Raw genomic sequence first — 15,119 nt, forward strand, 5'->3', positions numbered from 1 at the left:
CCATTCTGGAGGGCCAATCTTACCCAGGCTTCAAGACAGTGCCTATGTTCACATTAATAAGCCATTATGGGCAGCAGAGTGGCACCAGACACAGACAGAACAGGGCCAGTGAGCAATCCAATAGGTCATCATAATGCCCAACTACACCTGTTGTAGAGGTAGAAGTGTCCCCTTTGCCTCATGGGCCCCATGTGGCTGCACAGGTTGCACCAATGGTATGTCCACCCTTGTTCAGTGCTTAGAACTAGCGGGATGGTTTCAAATCCAACTAAGGACAATATCGGCAAGACGTTTGCGTGGGTTTTCTCCGGGTTCTTCGGTTTCCTTCCACACTCCAAAGATATACTGATGGGGAATGTAGAATCTAAGCCCCAATGCGGACAGTGATGGCCAAATCTATGAAGCGCTGTAATAACACTATATTAGCAAGTAAAGCTAATACATACCAGGCAATGTTTTCTATACAGAGTAAACACTGCAGAGAAACATCATAGAAAGTTTCAGCCAATAAAACTTTCTAAAACTGACTTTTCCATCACGTTGACATGTACGGAGATTTTCCTTTTACTAGAAGCTGTAAAATGACTGCGTCTTCACATCAGGTTCCACTTGAAATAGCAAGAAATGCAATAACCAAGTTTTCCATGAGACTATAAATATTTGCCGGCTGCTTTTGTTTTTTCATACGGCTGAAGATTAAATGACAGCAAGGTGCACATATACCAGAATCATCCACGTGGGAGAGCGGCAGGCAGAATCGCTCTCATACGCAATGTTTACTGAAGACGCTTCTGATATTGCTTCTTACATTGAGATGTGGTTTTCCAGTCTGTTGTACATTAGCTCAGCAATAGGCCTGCTTTTTTATGGCCTCTGTGGAGTTTTAAAATGTCATAGTCAGTTATTGGTTACTTTATGCTGAGCTGTGATCTGTGTGGTTATTGGAAGCAGCATTAAAAGCTAGGGAGTGTCTCTTTCGAAAAAAAAAAAAAATCCACTAAGACTCTCAACAGTTTTTAGACATCAATTGTGTTCTGAAGACCAACAATATAATCCCAGAGATCATTACCGAAAGTAAGGCAAAACATGGAAAAGAGGAAGCTGTCCCGTTCCGAGAGTGCAAAGAAATTGCTAAAGGTAAGTTCTACCTTAAATCTCATTCACAGATGATAATTGCTAGAATTTAAAGCATTTTGCATTGCTGAATTTGTCATTGGGACTGGATTATTTCCATATAATAATCCTTTTGAGTTCAGATGAAAGCAAACCTTATTCTACACTTGGATATTCAACCACAAATATCAGAATGTTCCATTCGCAAACTCAGCTCTGCTACATTTCGACTTTAATCAAGCCGATAAGTGCCATTTATTGGAGCCTCTGTTTATTAATCTTCTTGCTACATAATACATATTTTCAAAAATAATATAATGAAAACATCTTTTGACTTCCCGGAAAGTAGACGGATCTGCAGCTTTGTATCTACTTAGATAAGTGATTATACGCAGGTGCAACAAGTATTAGAGCTGTTGAAGATCTCCGCGGGGATTCTGATATATTTCTCACTATGTTATGAAAATGGCCTCCTGAGAGAAGTATAGTATATAATTCACTATCTCATAATTACTAGACCAGTCTCTAGCAGAGAAGACATCGGCGTCTCCAAGGACCGGGATTTAAATTACTGAGTCGGTGCCATGCAAATCTTTTAGTAATATCGCTGAAAGTTGAAATATGGATTATTTGATTTGCCTAATATAGTGGAACTAGGCAAAAAAGGGAAAGAACGTGACGTCTGCATTTCAGTTTATAGGAATTTAGGCCTCCTGTATAGGGAGCATTTGTGTTACATGTGGTTGTATTGGTCAGTAATCTATGGAGAAAATGAAGTATATAGTTACTGTGTGCATCAATCGATGTATAAGTATTACACAGATACACAAACACCTACAATTATAAGAGTGTATAAAGCTATGATAATGCAGTCTGATGCAAGGGCATTGACGGGCTTTCCTTCTTCACAGAAATGACTTGGTCTTCTATCTAAACCCCATAGTCATGGGCTACTGATTGTGCCATCCTGGTACCGAGCACCTAAGACACAGCCCCACCAAACTCCCTGTTACCTGCCTACATGCATGTCAGATAGATGGATGGATAGAAGTATATATAGATGGATGGATGGATGGATGGATGGATGGATGGATGGATGGGTGGATGGATGCATGGATGGATGGATGGATGGATGGATGGATGGATGGATGGATGCAGGGATGGATGCATATATGGATGGATGGATGGATGGGTGGATGGATGCATGGATGGATGGATATATGGATGGATAGATAAAAGATAGATAGATGACAGATGGATGGATAGCTGGATAGATGAATAGATAGATGGATGGATGAATTTGTGAATGGATGGATGGATGGATGGATGGATAGACAGACACTGACAGACAGTTTAATAGGTATAAAGATATATAGTACACCACTCACATTTTAGTAAGTATTGTATTATATCTTTCCATGGGACAACACTGAAGATCTGACCCATTGATAAAATGTAAAGTAATCAATGTACAGATTGTATAACAGTGTAAATTTGGTGCTCTCTAAATAACTGAACACAAAACCGTTAATTTCTAAACTGCTGGCAACAAAAGTAAGCACAATAATAAGTGAAAATGGCCAAATTGTGCCCAATTAGCTATTTCCTCTCCCCACTGGCATGTGACTCATTAGTGTTCCAAGGTCTTAGGTATGAATTGGGAGCAGGTGTGTTACATTTGGTGTTATCTCTCCCACACTCTCTCATACTGGTCACTGGAAGGTCAACCTGGTAACTCATGTCAAATAATTCTTGGAGGATCTGAGAAAAAGAATTGTTTCTCTATGTAAAGATGGCCTAGGCAATAAGAAGATTGCCAACACCCTGAAACTGAACTACAGCATGGTGGCTAAGACCATACAGTTTAATAAAACAGGTTCACGCAGAACAGGCCCCACTATGGTCAGTCAAAGAGTGCACGTGCTCAGCATCATATCCAGAAGTTGTCTTTTCAAAGCACAGCCAGCATTGCTGCAGAGGTTAAAGGGGTGATGGGGTTCAATCTGTCAGTGCTCAGACCACACACCACACAATGCATCAAATTTGTCTGCATGGCTTTCATCCCAGAATGAAGTATTTTTTAAAGATGATGCACTATAAAGCTCACAAACAGTTTGCTGAAGACAAGCAGACTAAGGGCATGATTTACGGGAACCATGTCCTGTGGTCAAGCTTGTGTGGTGGAATCCAGGTGAGCAGTGTGTCACCTTCCTTCAGTCAAGCATGATGGTGGCAGTGTCACAGTTTGGGGTTGCATGAGTGCTGCCGGCTGTGGGGAGCTACAGTTCATTAAAAGAACCATGAATGTCAACATGCCTCCCTTCGAAAATTGGGCAATAGGGCAATATTCCAACATGATAATGACCTCAAACACACCTCCAAGAAGACCACTGCCTTACTAAAGAAACTAAGGGTAAAGGTGCTGGACTAGTCAAGTATGTCTCCAGATCTAAGCCCTACTGAGTATCTGTGGGACTTCCTCAAATGGAAGGTGGAGGAGTGCAAGGTCTCTAACATACTCCAGCTCCAAAGATGTCATCATGGAGGAGTGTAAGAGGGTCCAGTGGCTCCTGTGAAGCTCTAGTAAACTCAATGCCCAAGAGAGTTAAGGCAGTGCTTGAAAATAATGGTGGCCAGACAAAATATTGACACAATTTTAGCCATTTTCACTTAGGGGTGCACTCACTTTTGTTGCCAGTGGTCTAGACATTAATGGCTGTGTGTTGAGTTATTTAGAGGGCAAGAGTGTCATATCTTCAGTGTTGTCGCATGAAAATATATTTAATAAAATATTTACAAATATGTAAGGGGTGTACTCACTTTTTTATAAACTGTAGATAGATAGATCGATAGATAGATACATAGCTACTCTTAAATGCATCTAAAAGATAATATTTTTTTATATGGAAACTCCTATGTAATGTGACACATATATTGCTTTCCTGCTATGTTCAGTATCTTGTAGGATTTAGACCGGATTAGATAGATTCTGATTATTGATCGTATCATTATATAGTAAATTCTATATATAACCTGGAAGTAATATTACAAACATGAAGCTTCGATAACAAGCCATGTCCTCCCATACAATAGATCATATTTCACAATTTTCCTATATCCTTCAGTATGAATTCTGCCACTTGAAAGATATATTGATATTTACAACTAAATCCATGTAAGGATGCTTTGTGTGGGCAGGAAGACCATTGAATATTGGCATATTATGTTAACGGTGGTGACTTAATTGCACACTATTTATACAAGAATAAGCACTCCTACATTCACAATATCGGTAATATGGTGCGAGACACTTTGTTACATAGCCGCTGTTTTGTGACTATACAGACTAGCCGATTTAAAGAGGCACTCCGGGAAAAATGTTCAATTCTTTCCTTTTGTGAAGGATGTCATATAAAATTTAAGATTGTTACTGCCCCTACTACTTTGTTACTGATTTATGAGATTTGCTCCTGTCCGGTGTTCTATTATGTGACCCCCTACTCCGACTACCAAGACCCAACAGCGTCTCCTGTGTGGCCTGAAAGTCAGTCTCTCTAGCAGAGGCTCAATGTGATTCTCATAGGAAAGCATACAGTCAGGTGCATACATTGATATCATGGGGCCCACAACACAAGTCTTAATTGAACCCTCCTCGCCCGATACAAAAAATAATAAAATTGAGCCGAGTCACAAAAGAACATACCTCACAAATTCTTAGGCCTTAGAATTTAATTTTCCTTCTATTGAAGCCCCATGTTGCAATCTGTTTCATAAGGTATGATGCCAACAAAAGTGCCGACCCAACACAGTATGATACCCCTATTGTAAATTCCTGCACAGTAACCTCCATATACACAGTATGATGATCCTACAGTACCTCACCCCCAGCAAAGTATGGTGACCTCAACATGATACCCCCATATTGACCCCTCCACATCCCTCACCCCTCCATACAGTATTATGTCCCTCCATACAGTATGATGGCCCCCTACACAACCGTCAACACAGTATAATGGCATGTACACAGTTTAATGGCCCCCATTAGCCCTAAAAATAGTATAATGACCCCCACACAGCTCTCCAAATAATATAACAGACACTAACACAACCCTCCACACAGAATGATGGACCCCACACAAATCTGCTCTCTGTATAAATGCCAATATACAGATTAATGGCCCCCACTCACCCTCCAAATAGAATAATGGCCCCATATTGCCCTCCAAACAGTATAATTGCACCAACATAGCCCTGCAAATAGTATAATTACCCCCATATAGCCCTGCAAACAGTATATTGGTCCCACAGAAAGCCATGCAACCAGTATAATTGCTCCCCCATATCCCTGCAAACAGTATAATGGTCCCCACATAATTCTGCAAACAGTATAATTCCCCCCATAGCCCTGCCAGCAGTATAATGGTCCCCACATAGTTCTGAAAATAATATAATTTCCCCCACATAGACCTGTAAACAGTATATTGGTCCCTCACATAGCTCTCCAAATATTACAATGGCCTCCACATAAACTGCAAATTGAATAATAGCCCCCTGACAGCACTCCAAACAATATAGTGGCCCCCATATAGACCTCCAAATATTGTAATGGCCCAACATAGTCCTCCAAAAAGTATAATGTCCCCACATAGCCCTGTAAACAGTATAATGGCCCCCAACATAGACCTGTAAACATTATAATGACTTCAATATAGGCCTCTCACTCTCCCTCTCTCTCACTCGCCCTCTCTCTCCCACTCTCCCTGTTTCCCACTCACACTCTCTTCCACTCTCACTCTCTCCCTCTCTCCCAACCCCTCTCACCACTGAAAGCATATTAACATATGTATTATACATAGTATAATACATATGTATTATATGTATTATACTATATACATAGTATAAGACACATAGGCTGTCTTATACTAAAAATGTCCTTTGCTACCAAAAGTAACCAATCAGAGCCCCTATTAATGATCTGTAGCAAAATAGAAGCACAGATGCGATTGGTTGCTATAGGCCACATGATAATTATCCAGGCTAACTGTCAAAGCCAATATATTACCTCACACATCCAAAGAGTAAGTGTTTTGTTTTGGTGAATAACTGTAGGTTAAAATTTCCACCAAAACATAGTCTATGATGTTCCCTGAGTGAAATGAGGTGGCTGTGAAAAACTTAGTGAATGTAAATGCAAGGGTGCAGATTCCTTTAGTGGACATACACACACATACCTACATACACACATAAGCAGACACATACATACATTACATACCCTCAGCTTTATATATTGATTGACAACTGGGTGTTACCAGTTGGGCAGTGTCCCTATCTACTCTGACACTATCCAATCAGAGCTTAAATTTCTAGACTCTGTCAACAAATTTCTCATTGACAAGCAAAAAGGTAACACCCAGTGGTTAACATATTCCTATTGTTCTTGGAGGGCTATTAGAGGAACGGTAGAACATAGAGGTCTAAGCCAAAATGCTCCAAATTGTTATTTCATGGGGAATCCAAATAGTTGCTAAAATGTCATGTCAGGAGTGGCGACAAATCCTTTTAAAGAAGATTTACAGGCATTGTCGAAGATGTAATCAAAACATTATAGTAATATAGTCAAAAAAATAGAAGCTTAGTTGTCCTTTGTGTTATTTTATTCCGTAGCGCTGGTCGTGACGCAGAATAGCCATAGCTGACAATTTGAATATCATCTGCAGAGAATAACTTCACTTTCTACTGATTATTTTGACATTTTCTTTCCATGTTCTGAAAGACAACAAGGTATTTCACACATTCGAAGTGTTTTCCATCAGCTTTTGCACCAATAAGTGAGTCAGAGTGTCCTTCAAAAGGAGAATTTATGAACATGTGGAAAAATAACCTTGCGGTTAATCATACGCTGTGTGCAATGCAGAAGCGTGCCATTAATACTATATTTGTAGAGACGACACAGGAACGCGTCATAGCCAGTATTGACACCCCTTCGGTGACCAGTTGTGACTTTACCCTTGAGTTTGAGAAGTCAAAGGTTGGTACTGACTTTATGACAAACGTCCAACATGTGGAATGATGCCGGTGATATGTTACTGTCATTTTCAATAAGCAGGCCATATTGATCATCCGATAGATAAAAGATCAATGTCAGATCACACGGGTTATTTATATGACTAATGTCTGAAATTTTGCAGAGGAACATAGGGCAGATGAAAGTAGAATTATGTCTTGAAAGGGCATCGAATGCATCATAGCAGTAAAATAAATCAAAAGTAATCTATGATGATTAATTATGATTACAAAAGGCTCTAAACCAACAATACATAAATATATCATGATATAGTGTAATTAATAATGACGATCAGTCGGAGTGATTGCGTTATTTACATTCGGTCTGTGAATGTTCGATTCCGCCATTAATTAAAATTTGACATTAGTGTTAATTAATGGAATGTGTTTACAGTCATAGCATAAATTATATGCCATGTAAACTGATGTGACATTACTAATTAGTAGAATTTAAATAAAAATTATCACTATAATGAAAAGACTATGACCTTTTATACATATAATTACGAAGCGGGGTAGAGTCAGGAGCAGATGAACTTGGACAAATGGTTGGACTCACTGGACTTAGGACTGTTTATTACAGGGTAAATATACTCTACATTTGTCAAGACAAGCGTGGAATTGCCTATGAACCCCCCATACTGCCCACATATGGCCAACCGTGTTGTGAAACAAATTTGTAATTTTTACTCAAAATGCAGGGAATTAAGTAGCATGGAGTGGATAGAAAGTGGAAAAGTCTACACCTCGTCTACCCCTAGCAGACTTGGTATTTTTTAACCACGGACATCAGAGACAATCGGAAGTGCAAGTTGATATTCATGGTGCATGCTGTAATTGAGGAGAACAGTTAGGGATAAGTCTCCCTCCATTATAGGAACCTGTCATGTAAAGAAACACTATTAACCTGCAGGTATGGGGTTAATCTGCAGGTTAATAGCTTTTTGAATCTGTCCAGTTCCTGAAGTTAGAGCCTCACTACCGGCAGGGAATTGTCTTTATTCCTCCCGGCAGCTTTCCCTTTTGAGTCATAAGGATGGCACCAGAGAGGGTTCAGTCATCGCTCAGTGTATAGTGAGTGGCGGCTGTAACCACACCCCCGGCACTGACTGACAGCTGGCTCAGCTTTAGAGCTCAGCAATAGAGCTGGCTGTCAGTCAGTGCAGGGGGTGCAGTTAGAGCTGCTGCCCACTATGTACTGAGTAATGACTGAACCCGCACCAGTGCCCCCCTAAGACTGGAAGCCAAATGCTGCCAGGAGGAATAAAGTTAATTTCCTCCCAGCAGCGGGGCTCTCAGTGTGGGTGCTGAACAGGTACAGAACACTATTAACATGCAGTTTAACCTCATATCTGCAGGTTAATTGCATTTTTCACATGACAGGTTCCCTTTAAGTAAGAATTAGTGTCTTTTGATCACTTAGAGAGAACAAGAACAAGAGGAGGAGAAAGCACATGCATCAAAATGGACATGGAACCTATTATATTCCAATAAATATAGCAAATATTTGCCTTTTTCCAATTATTTTATGAGGATGGACAACCCCTTTAAGTAATCTAATGATGGTAATATACAGATGTTTCTGCCAAATGTCTTATTTTCACTTATTACTGCGGCATACAAGCTAAAGTATGGGCAAGCCACAATTCACAAGGCCACATATAAAATAAATATCTCCTGATAGAGTATCACAAAATCACCTTATTTTATCAAAGCTTGGCAATCACTTTAGAACATGTCCAGCCAAAATGAAGTGTGGGGAACGGCACATCCGTACATCCTATATCTTATTCTACTCTACGCACATGTGGGTTATATCTAGTTCTACATAGTCTCAAGTTTTTCTCAAGTTGTAATTTTAGTTTTCCTCAACAGGTTTCATATATATATATTAATGAGAGATTGTGAGATTATAATAGAACAGCCCGGGAGTTACTGACTTGTATCCAATTCTTATTGGTTTCGTCCGTTGACCGGAGAACGTTGGGGATTGCCTCCCGTTTGCCATATGTCCACTGTTGCTTACCGCAAAGAAAACCTTTACTCGGTAAATGTGCGCCTACAGCCCTATAATTATGAATTGTGAAAGTATGCATAAAACCTTTTCTTCTAATGAAAACACAATATAAGTATTATAATTATAATTGCTCGTTCATGTAAATGAGTTTTCCAGCGTACATCATTAATTCATGTAATTAAGGACAATCTTTATCCTAGAACATTTGCTAGTTGATAACAGTGGGAAATGATCAATGGAAATAAGTTTCACAGTTAATTAAACCGGTAAGCGATGGTTCAACTTCATCCTGTAGTTTTGTGATACGGTACCAGAGGAAGCTTATGAGATACATATGTTATAGCCTCGGGCGGTGGAGTCTGCTTGTGCATTAGTAAACAATCATGTGCTTTATATTGTTTAGACCTCATTTATTCTAGAACATTACCAGACGCATTTATTAAGCCAAATATATAGCAACTTTTTGCTGATAACAACCAATTAGGATGCAGCTCTCATTTAAAACATGGCTTCTAAATTGTGAGAAGTAGAAGCTAATTAGTAGCTATTGGAATTGGTTCCAGTTTTCCTTTGCCCGCATTTTGATAAATCTTCCTATTGTATACAAATATGTACCTACGAGGCTCCCAAGTAATGAGATTTAATTCACTGAATCCACTGCCATTTAATCAGAAATGGTTGAAGCCATTTTTATGTTTTTGTATTCTAAAGGGATAGTGCACCATTACCAGAAGTCACAACTAGACCGCCAGGTTGAATTTGATTAGTGTGCCAAAATCTCATAACGGATTAAAGGGGTTGCTTCATAGAAGAGAACCCTTTAATATAAGAAATGCTGCAATGACAAGCTATGGCCACCAGGGGAGGAAGTGGGAGGGGGGTTACGGCTGCTAAAAATACAAGATGATTTCCTGACATGTTGAAAATGTACTGGTGAATATCAATTGTTTTTATAATATTCTTTTTCCATAGAAGAATTACATATTTCATCCCCAATTACTACATAGTTAGGGACAGGGGTCCATAACTAGTAGCTGATTTCATTGACCTACTCTGCATCATGGATGGCACTCAAAAAATGTAGATGTGGACTATAGAGGTATAAGGAGAACACTTCTGTATACATTTTTACTGTCAAAATGTTCCTCCTTCTCCTTGTCACCTTCCTTCTCTATCTTCCTCAATCCCCTCTCATCCTCCAACTCCACTTCCTCCTTGTCTTCTTCTCCTTCCCCTTCTTCTCCTCCTTCTTCTCTTTCTTCTCTTCTTTTCCTTATCCTCCTCCTCCTCCTTCCCCTTCTCCTTCTTCTTTTTCTTCTCCTTCTCCTTCCCCTTCTCCTCCTCCTCCTTCTTTTTCTTCTCTTCTTCTTCTCCTCCTCCTTCCCCTTGTCCTCCTCCTTCCCCTTCTCCTTCTTCTGCTCCTACTTTTTCTTCTCCTTCTTTTTCTGATCTCAACGCATGTAAGACCACTCAGCTTTTTTAAAAAACCGCCAGAAGTCAATGCAGAGAAGTGCACATTTGTGGACACCCTTCCACGTACAGTCACACAAGATGAAGACATTCTCAAGAACACCCATCCTGTTGGTATGCTATAAATTTCCAAGATGGCAGTACCCTTTTTAGTGCTTGGTCACATGAGCGTATTCAATAGACGAGTGCTATGTGATATTTTATCAGATAGTACTTGGTTCAAAGTTACAGTATAGGGCATTGACAATTAACGTATATTTTCTCATGCCGGATCAGCAGCATATATGCAATTGGCAGTATACAGTATATTGTGTAACACGCACCCATTCAAGTCTATGGGTGTGTGTAAATCATCAGACTGCACTAGGATAACATTTGGGTGCAGTCCGATTTAAGAAGACACAGACAAGGGAGAAGATGTTGAAATTATGTACTCCATCTTCTCCGCACCTGGGATCCGATTCTCTCATGCGAGAGAATCGGATCATAGTAACGTGACATTCGGCTGAAATTCCAATCTGAGTTTGAGCCGAGTGTCATTACCATTATCGATCATGTCAAGAAGCCCTTAGCCCCATCATTACTTACACTTGAATTTCCAAAAATTGATAGTTTTTTGTTAGAAATTAAAATGAAACAATGTTTTTTTAACTTGGTTTATGGATGTCTCTTAATTAGATCACTGCTGCTTAAAATCTCATTTATGCTCTATTTACCTCAATTTACCTATTAACTACTCTGTACCGTATCTCTAATTGGTATCCTTCAGCGGTCGATTCACGTTTAAGATGAAAGTTGTTTTATCAAAGAAAAATTGCTCATGTTTTCTCCAAAACCTGTGCTGTTCAGTTTCTGGATTACTGAGGGTCATCTATTCTGCAACTAATTAATGAGGAGAGTGTTATAATTAAAGCATTTACTTTAATAGTAATATCCAGGATAAACAGCGGCTGGAATTTAAGAGGAAGTAAATTCTTACACATTCAACCAGTAAAGCGTTGTTATTCATATTATGCTACACACTTGGTACACGATTTATCCCTGTGCCACTATTGAGATCATTCAGAGAAGGGCTGGCCATACACTAGAAAGATGCTTTGCTGATCGTTCAGGCTGACGGCCTTGTCAGAAGATACTCCCATACACAGATGTACTCGCTTGGCTAAGTTCTCTATGAGAAAGCTGCCGGCAGGTCATCTCAGGGAGAACAATACAATAGGCAGTCTGAAATCGGTCGTGGGTGATCAACATCTCTATGAGAAAGCTGCCGGTAGGTTATTACAGGGAAAACAATGTGATTGGCAGTCAGAAATTGTAAATGGGTGATCAACATCTCTATGAGAAAGCTGCCGGTAGGTTATCTCAGGGAGAACAATGTGATTGGCAGTTTGAAATAGGACATGGGCGATCACCATCTCTATGAGAAAGCTGCCGGCAGGTCATCTCAGGGAGAACAATAAAATAAGCAGTCTGAAATCGGTCATGAGCGGTCAACATCTCTATGAGAAAGCTGCCGGTAGGTCATCTCAGGGAGAACAATGCAGTTGGCAGTCTGAAATTGGAAATGGGCGATCACCATCTCTATGGCCTCTTTCACACGTCCCTGAAAAACATGCAAATTTTTTACTGACGTGTCAGAGGTGCGGATTGCCCTCGGTAAGCTGTGTGTATGGCCTACGTGTGTTCTCCGTGTGTTATTACGAATGGGAACTTTCTACTCACCTGTTCCTGGCGTCGCTGTCCGTGGTGCTGATCTGCGGTCTCCGGTCCTGCCGACTTCCCGCTGCTGCTGCTTCCAGCCGCTGTGAAGTGAATATTCAATGAGCATAATCAGCAGTGGTCAGATGCAAGTGACAGCAGCGGAAGAGACTGCAGGGCTGGAGAAGGTGAGTAATGTTTTGTTTTTTTTCTCGCAGACTCATATCTTTTCTCCGGCATGTGTCACACGGAACACATCCGTGTGGTCCACGTGTGTTACGTGTGACACGTTTGCATTCCGAGTGACACCCGTGATGCCGGAGAAAATCGGACATGTCGGCGTGTTGAGCACACGGACACATGTAAGTACGGAACGGACACACGTTCCATGCTAAAATACTTACGTGTGTCCAAAACATTAGGAATACATAGGTCCACGTGTGCCCGTGTCTCCGGTACGTGAGAAAACTGACCATACACGTACCGGAGGCACGGACGTGTGAAAGAGGCCTATGAGAAAGCTGCCGGCAGATCATCTCAGCAAGAACAGACTTGACCCGAACCTCATGGAACTCAATAATTTGGCTTTTATGTCTCCACCCACATGCAGCCAGCCAATAGCTGAACAGTTCCAGGGGAGGGTGGGCTGGGTTTTTCAAATATCATTTTTTTTGTGTGTGAACACTACATCAGATCATGCTGTTGTTACCCCCTGTATGAGCCATTGAAACACTGCACGCGTCTCGCATTGGGCTGAGCATAATTCATACCCATCACAGCAATAATTGCTTCATTGGTTTGCACTCGTAATTCACTCAAACGTCGAACCCGAACTTTGGGGGTTTTTTGTAGTCTTTGTTCGAACTCGAACCTCAATCTACAGGTTCGCTCGACTCCTCTAATGACTTGTTATAGTTGGGGGTCCTTTTTGGAGATTTGGCAATGAAGCCTTGGTTTCAAGTCATGAAACTGAGACTTGCCCTCCATGGTTTGCTACTCTTCCAATTAAACATGACAATCTGAGACTCTTATTTATGTATATTCCAGAAGATCACCACAATGCCTGATATAGACGTGGTCCTAGGGTACGAAACTAGAGTTCAAGCATGTCTCGACAGATGAGGATCTTAGTCTACATGTGGCGAAAAATACATTTGCATATAATAATTATGGTTATTATAGGGCAATTTTTGTGCATTGAGCTATTTATCTGATAAAAAAAGAGCACCAAACCTTTTTATAGTGTCAGCCGCAGCAAAATAGTCAAATGAAAAGACAAGTTTGGATTGCTGCTTTAAAAGATGTTAATTAAACTTCATTATGATTTTCTTAAAACATGAAATTAATTTCCTTTGAAATTAGCATAAGTCTTTTGTGCTCCCATTTTATGCGGCACTTTGAGAAATGCAAATAATCTAATATGAAAAGGATGATGGAATATGTTTTGAACAATGGGACATTTCACAATGCGATCGCTCTGGTAAAAGATAAAACAAATAATCTGTTAATGAATATTATTTTTGGAAAACAAAATTGAAGTGTGGTATAATAGAGCTAAATAACTCCCTTACAGGAATACACTGAATGAAGAAAGCTCAGTCACATCTTGGCAGCTCTGAATTATTTATTTCTCATTATAAAAAAAAGCTTTTCATAGTTGGCATAACTAATGCATGTTGCGTACATATATATAAATACGACTTCCATTTGTAACATGTAGTGCTTGTTTCACAGGCTTCTTTCCGAGGTTAAAATAAGGCCTTTCACTCATCCGGTCTTTTTAATATACTTGGTTATGACATCTGCTCGGGTTCTGGATGCCGTTTTAGACCTATTTCATGAATTCTGATCCATAAAACACCATTTTTACATATCATCACATTGCTAGTCATCAGCACTGCGTGAGCATTGTGAATACAGAATAACTCCTACACTTGACAGCATTACTGCTCTATACAACCTCCAAGTTTGCACAGTTAGCATGTAACAGGAGTTTTGTAAATGACATATATGCGGCAAAATATTATCAGACACTGGTTGGCATGTATCACACATTGGCTGTCATGTATCACACACTGACTGGCATGTATCACACACTGGCTGTCATGTATCACACACTGGTTGGCATGTATCACACACTGGCTGTATGATTGCAGATGCTGGCTGTATGATTTCAGACACGTGTTTGACTCTGAAACGCTTCAGCGATTGAGAGACCAAGACATGTGGGAAACTATTTGGACTGGCGAGTAATGATGAGAAAGCACTAGAGTGCTCGGTTGCTTGTTACTCCAAGCATACGCTCACACGAACGTATGACTTGGATGAGTGCAATGCGAGAAAATCTCGCATTGCACTCAGATCAATGTTATTCAACGAGGGAGAGCAGATGGTCAGCTTTTTCTCATCCATTCTGGATGAGCAAAAAGTTGCAGCATGCTGCGATGGTCAGCAAGAGATGTGTCACTCGCACCCATTCAAGTCTATGAGTGCGAGTGAAACATTGGACTGTACTCGGATGACATCCATGTGCAGTGCGATAATCGCACCAACTGACAATGGAAGAGATTGGGAGATTAATCTCTCCCTCTCCTCTGCAGCTGTGATTCAATCGCAGGTTGGGCTGACAGTTGCATGACACTCAGCTCACTCTGGCAGCACAGCAGGAGCCGAGGGTCTTTAGCATATTGCATCCAATGCTCTTGCATCGGATGCCATACCATTGTGTGAATCCAGCCTAATAGAGCAGGACCGATGT

General features: G+C 40.4%; 1 protein-coding gene across 2 annotated transcripts in view; it reads left to right on the top strand.

Moving 5' to 3' along the window:
- Nucleotides 1–15,119, top strand: part of DPP6 (dipeptidyl peptidase like 6) — a 1,510,443-nt gene that overhangs the window by 269,258 nt on the left and 1,226,066 nt on the right. The window contains exon 1 of one of the 2 annotated variants that reach the window (XM_075315436.1): nucleotides 849–1,137. The exons of the other annotated variant lie outside the window; for it this stretch is intronic. Coding sequence (XP_075171551.1) covers nucleotides 1,087–1,137 — 51 coding nt within the window. The 5' untranslated portion in view covers nucleotides 849–1,086. Of the gene's footprint in view, nucleotides 1–848; nucleotides 1,138–15,119 lie in introns of those variants that run through there. 2 annotated transcript variants of the gene reach the window in all.

This window comes from Anomaloglossus baeobatrachus, chromosome 6 (genome assembly GCF_048569485.1).
Source record: "Anomaloglossus baeobatrachus isolate aAnoBae1 chromosome 6, aAnoBae1.hap1, whole genome shotgun sequence".
In the NCBI taxonomy this organism is placed as follows: domain Eukaryota; kingdom Metazoa; phylum Chordata; class Amphibia; order Anura; family Aromobatidae; genus Anomaloglossus; species Anomaloglossus baeobatrachus.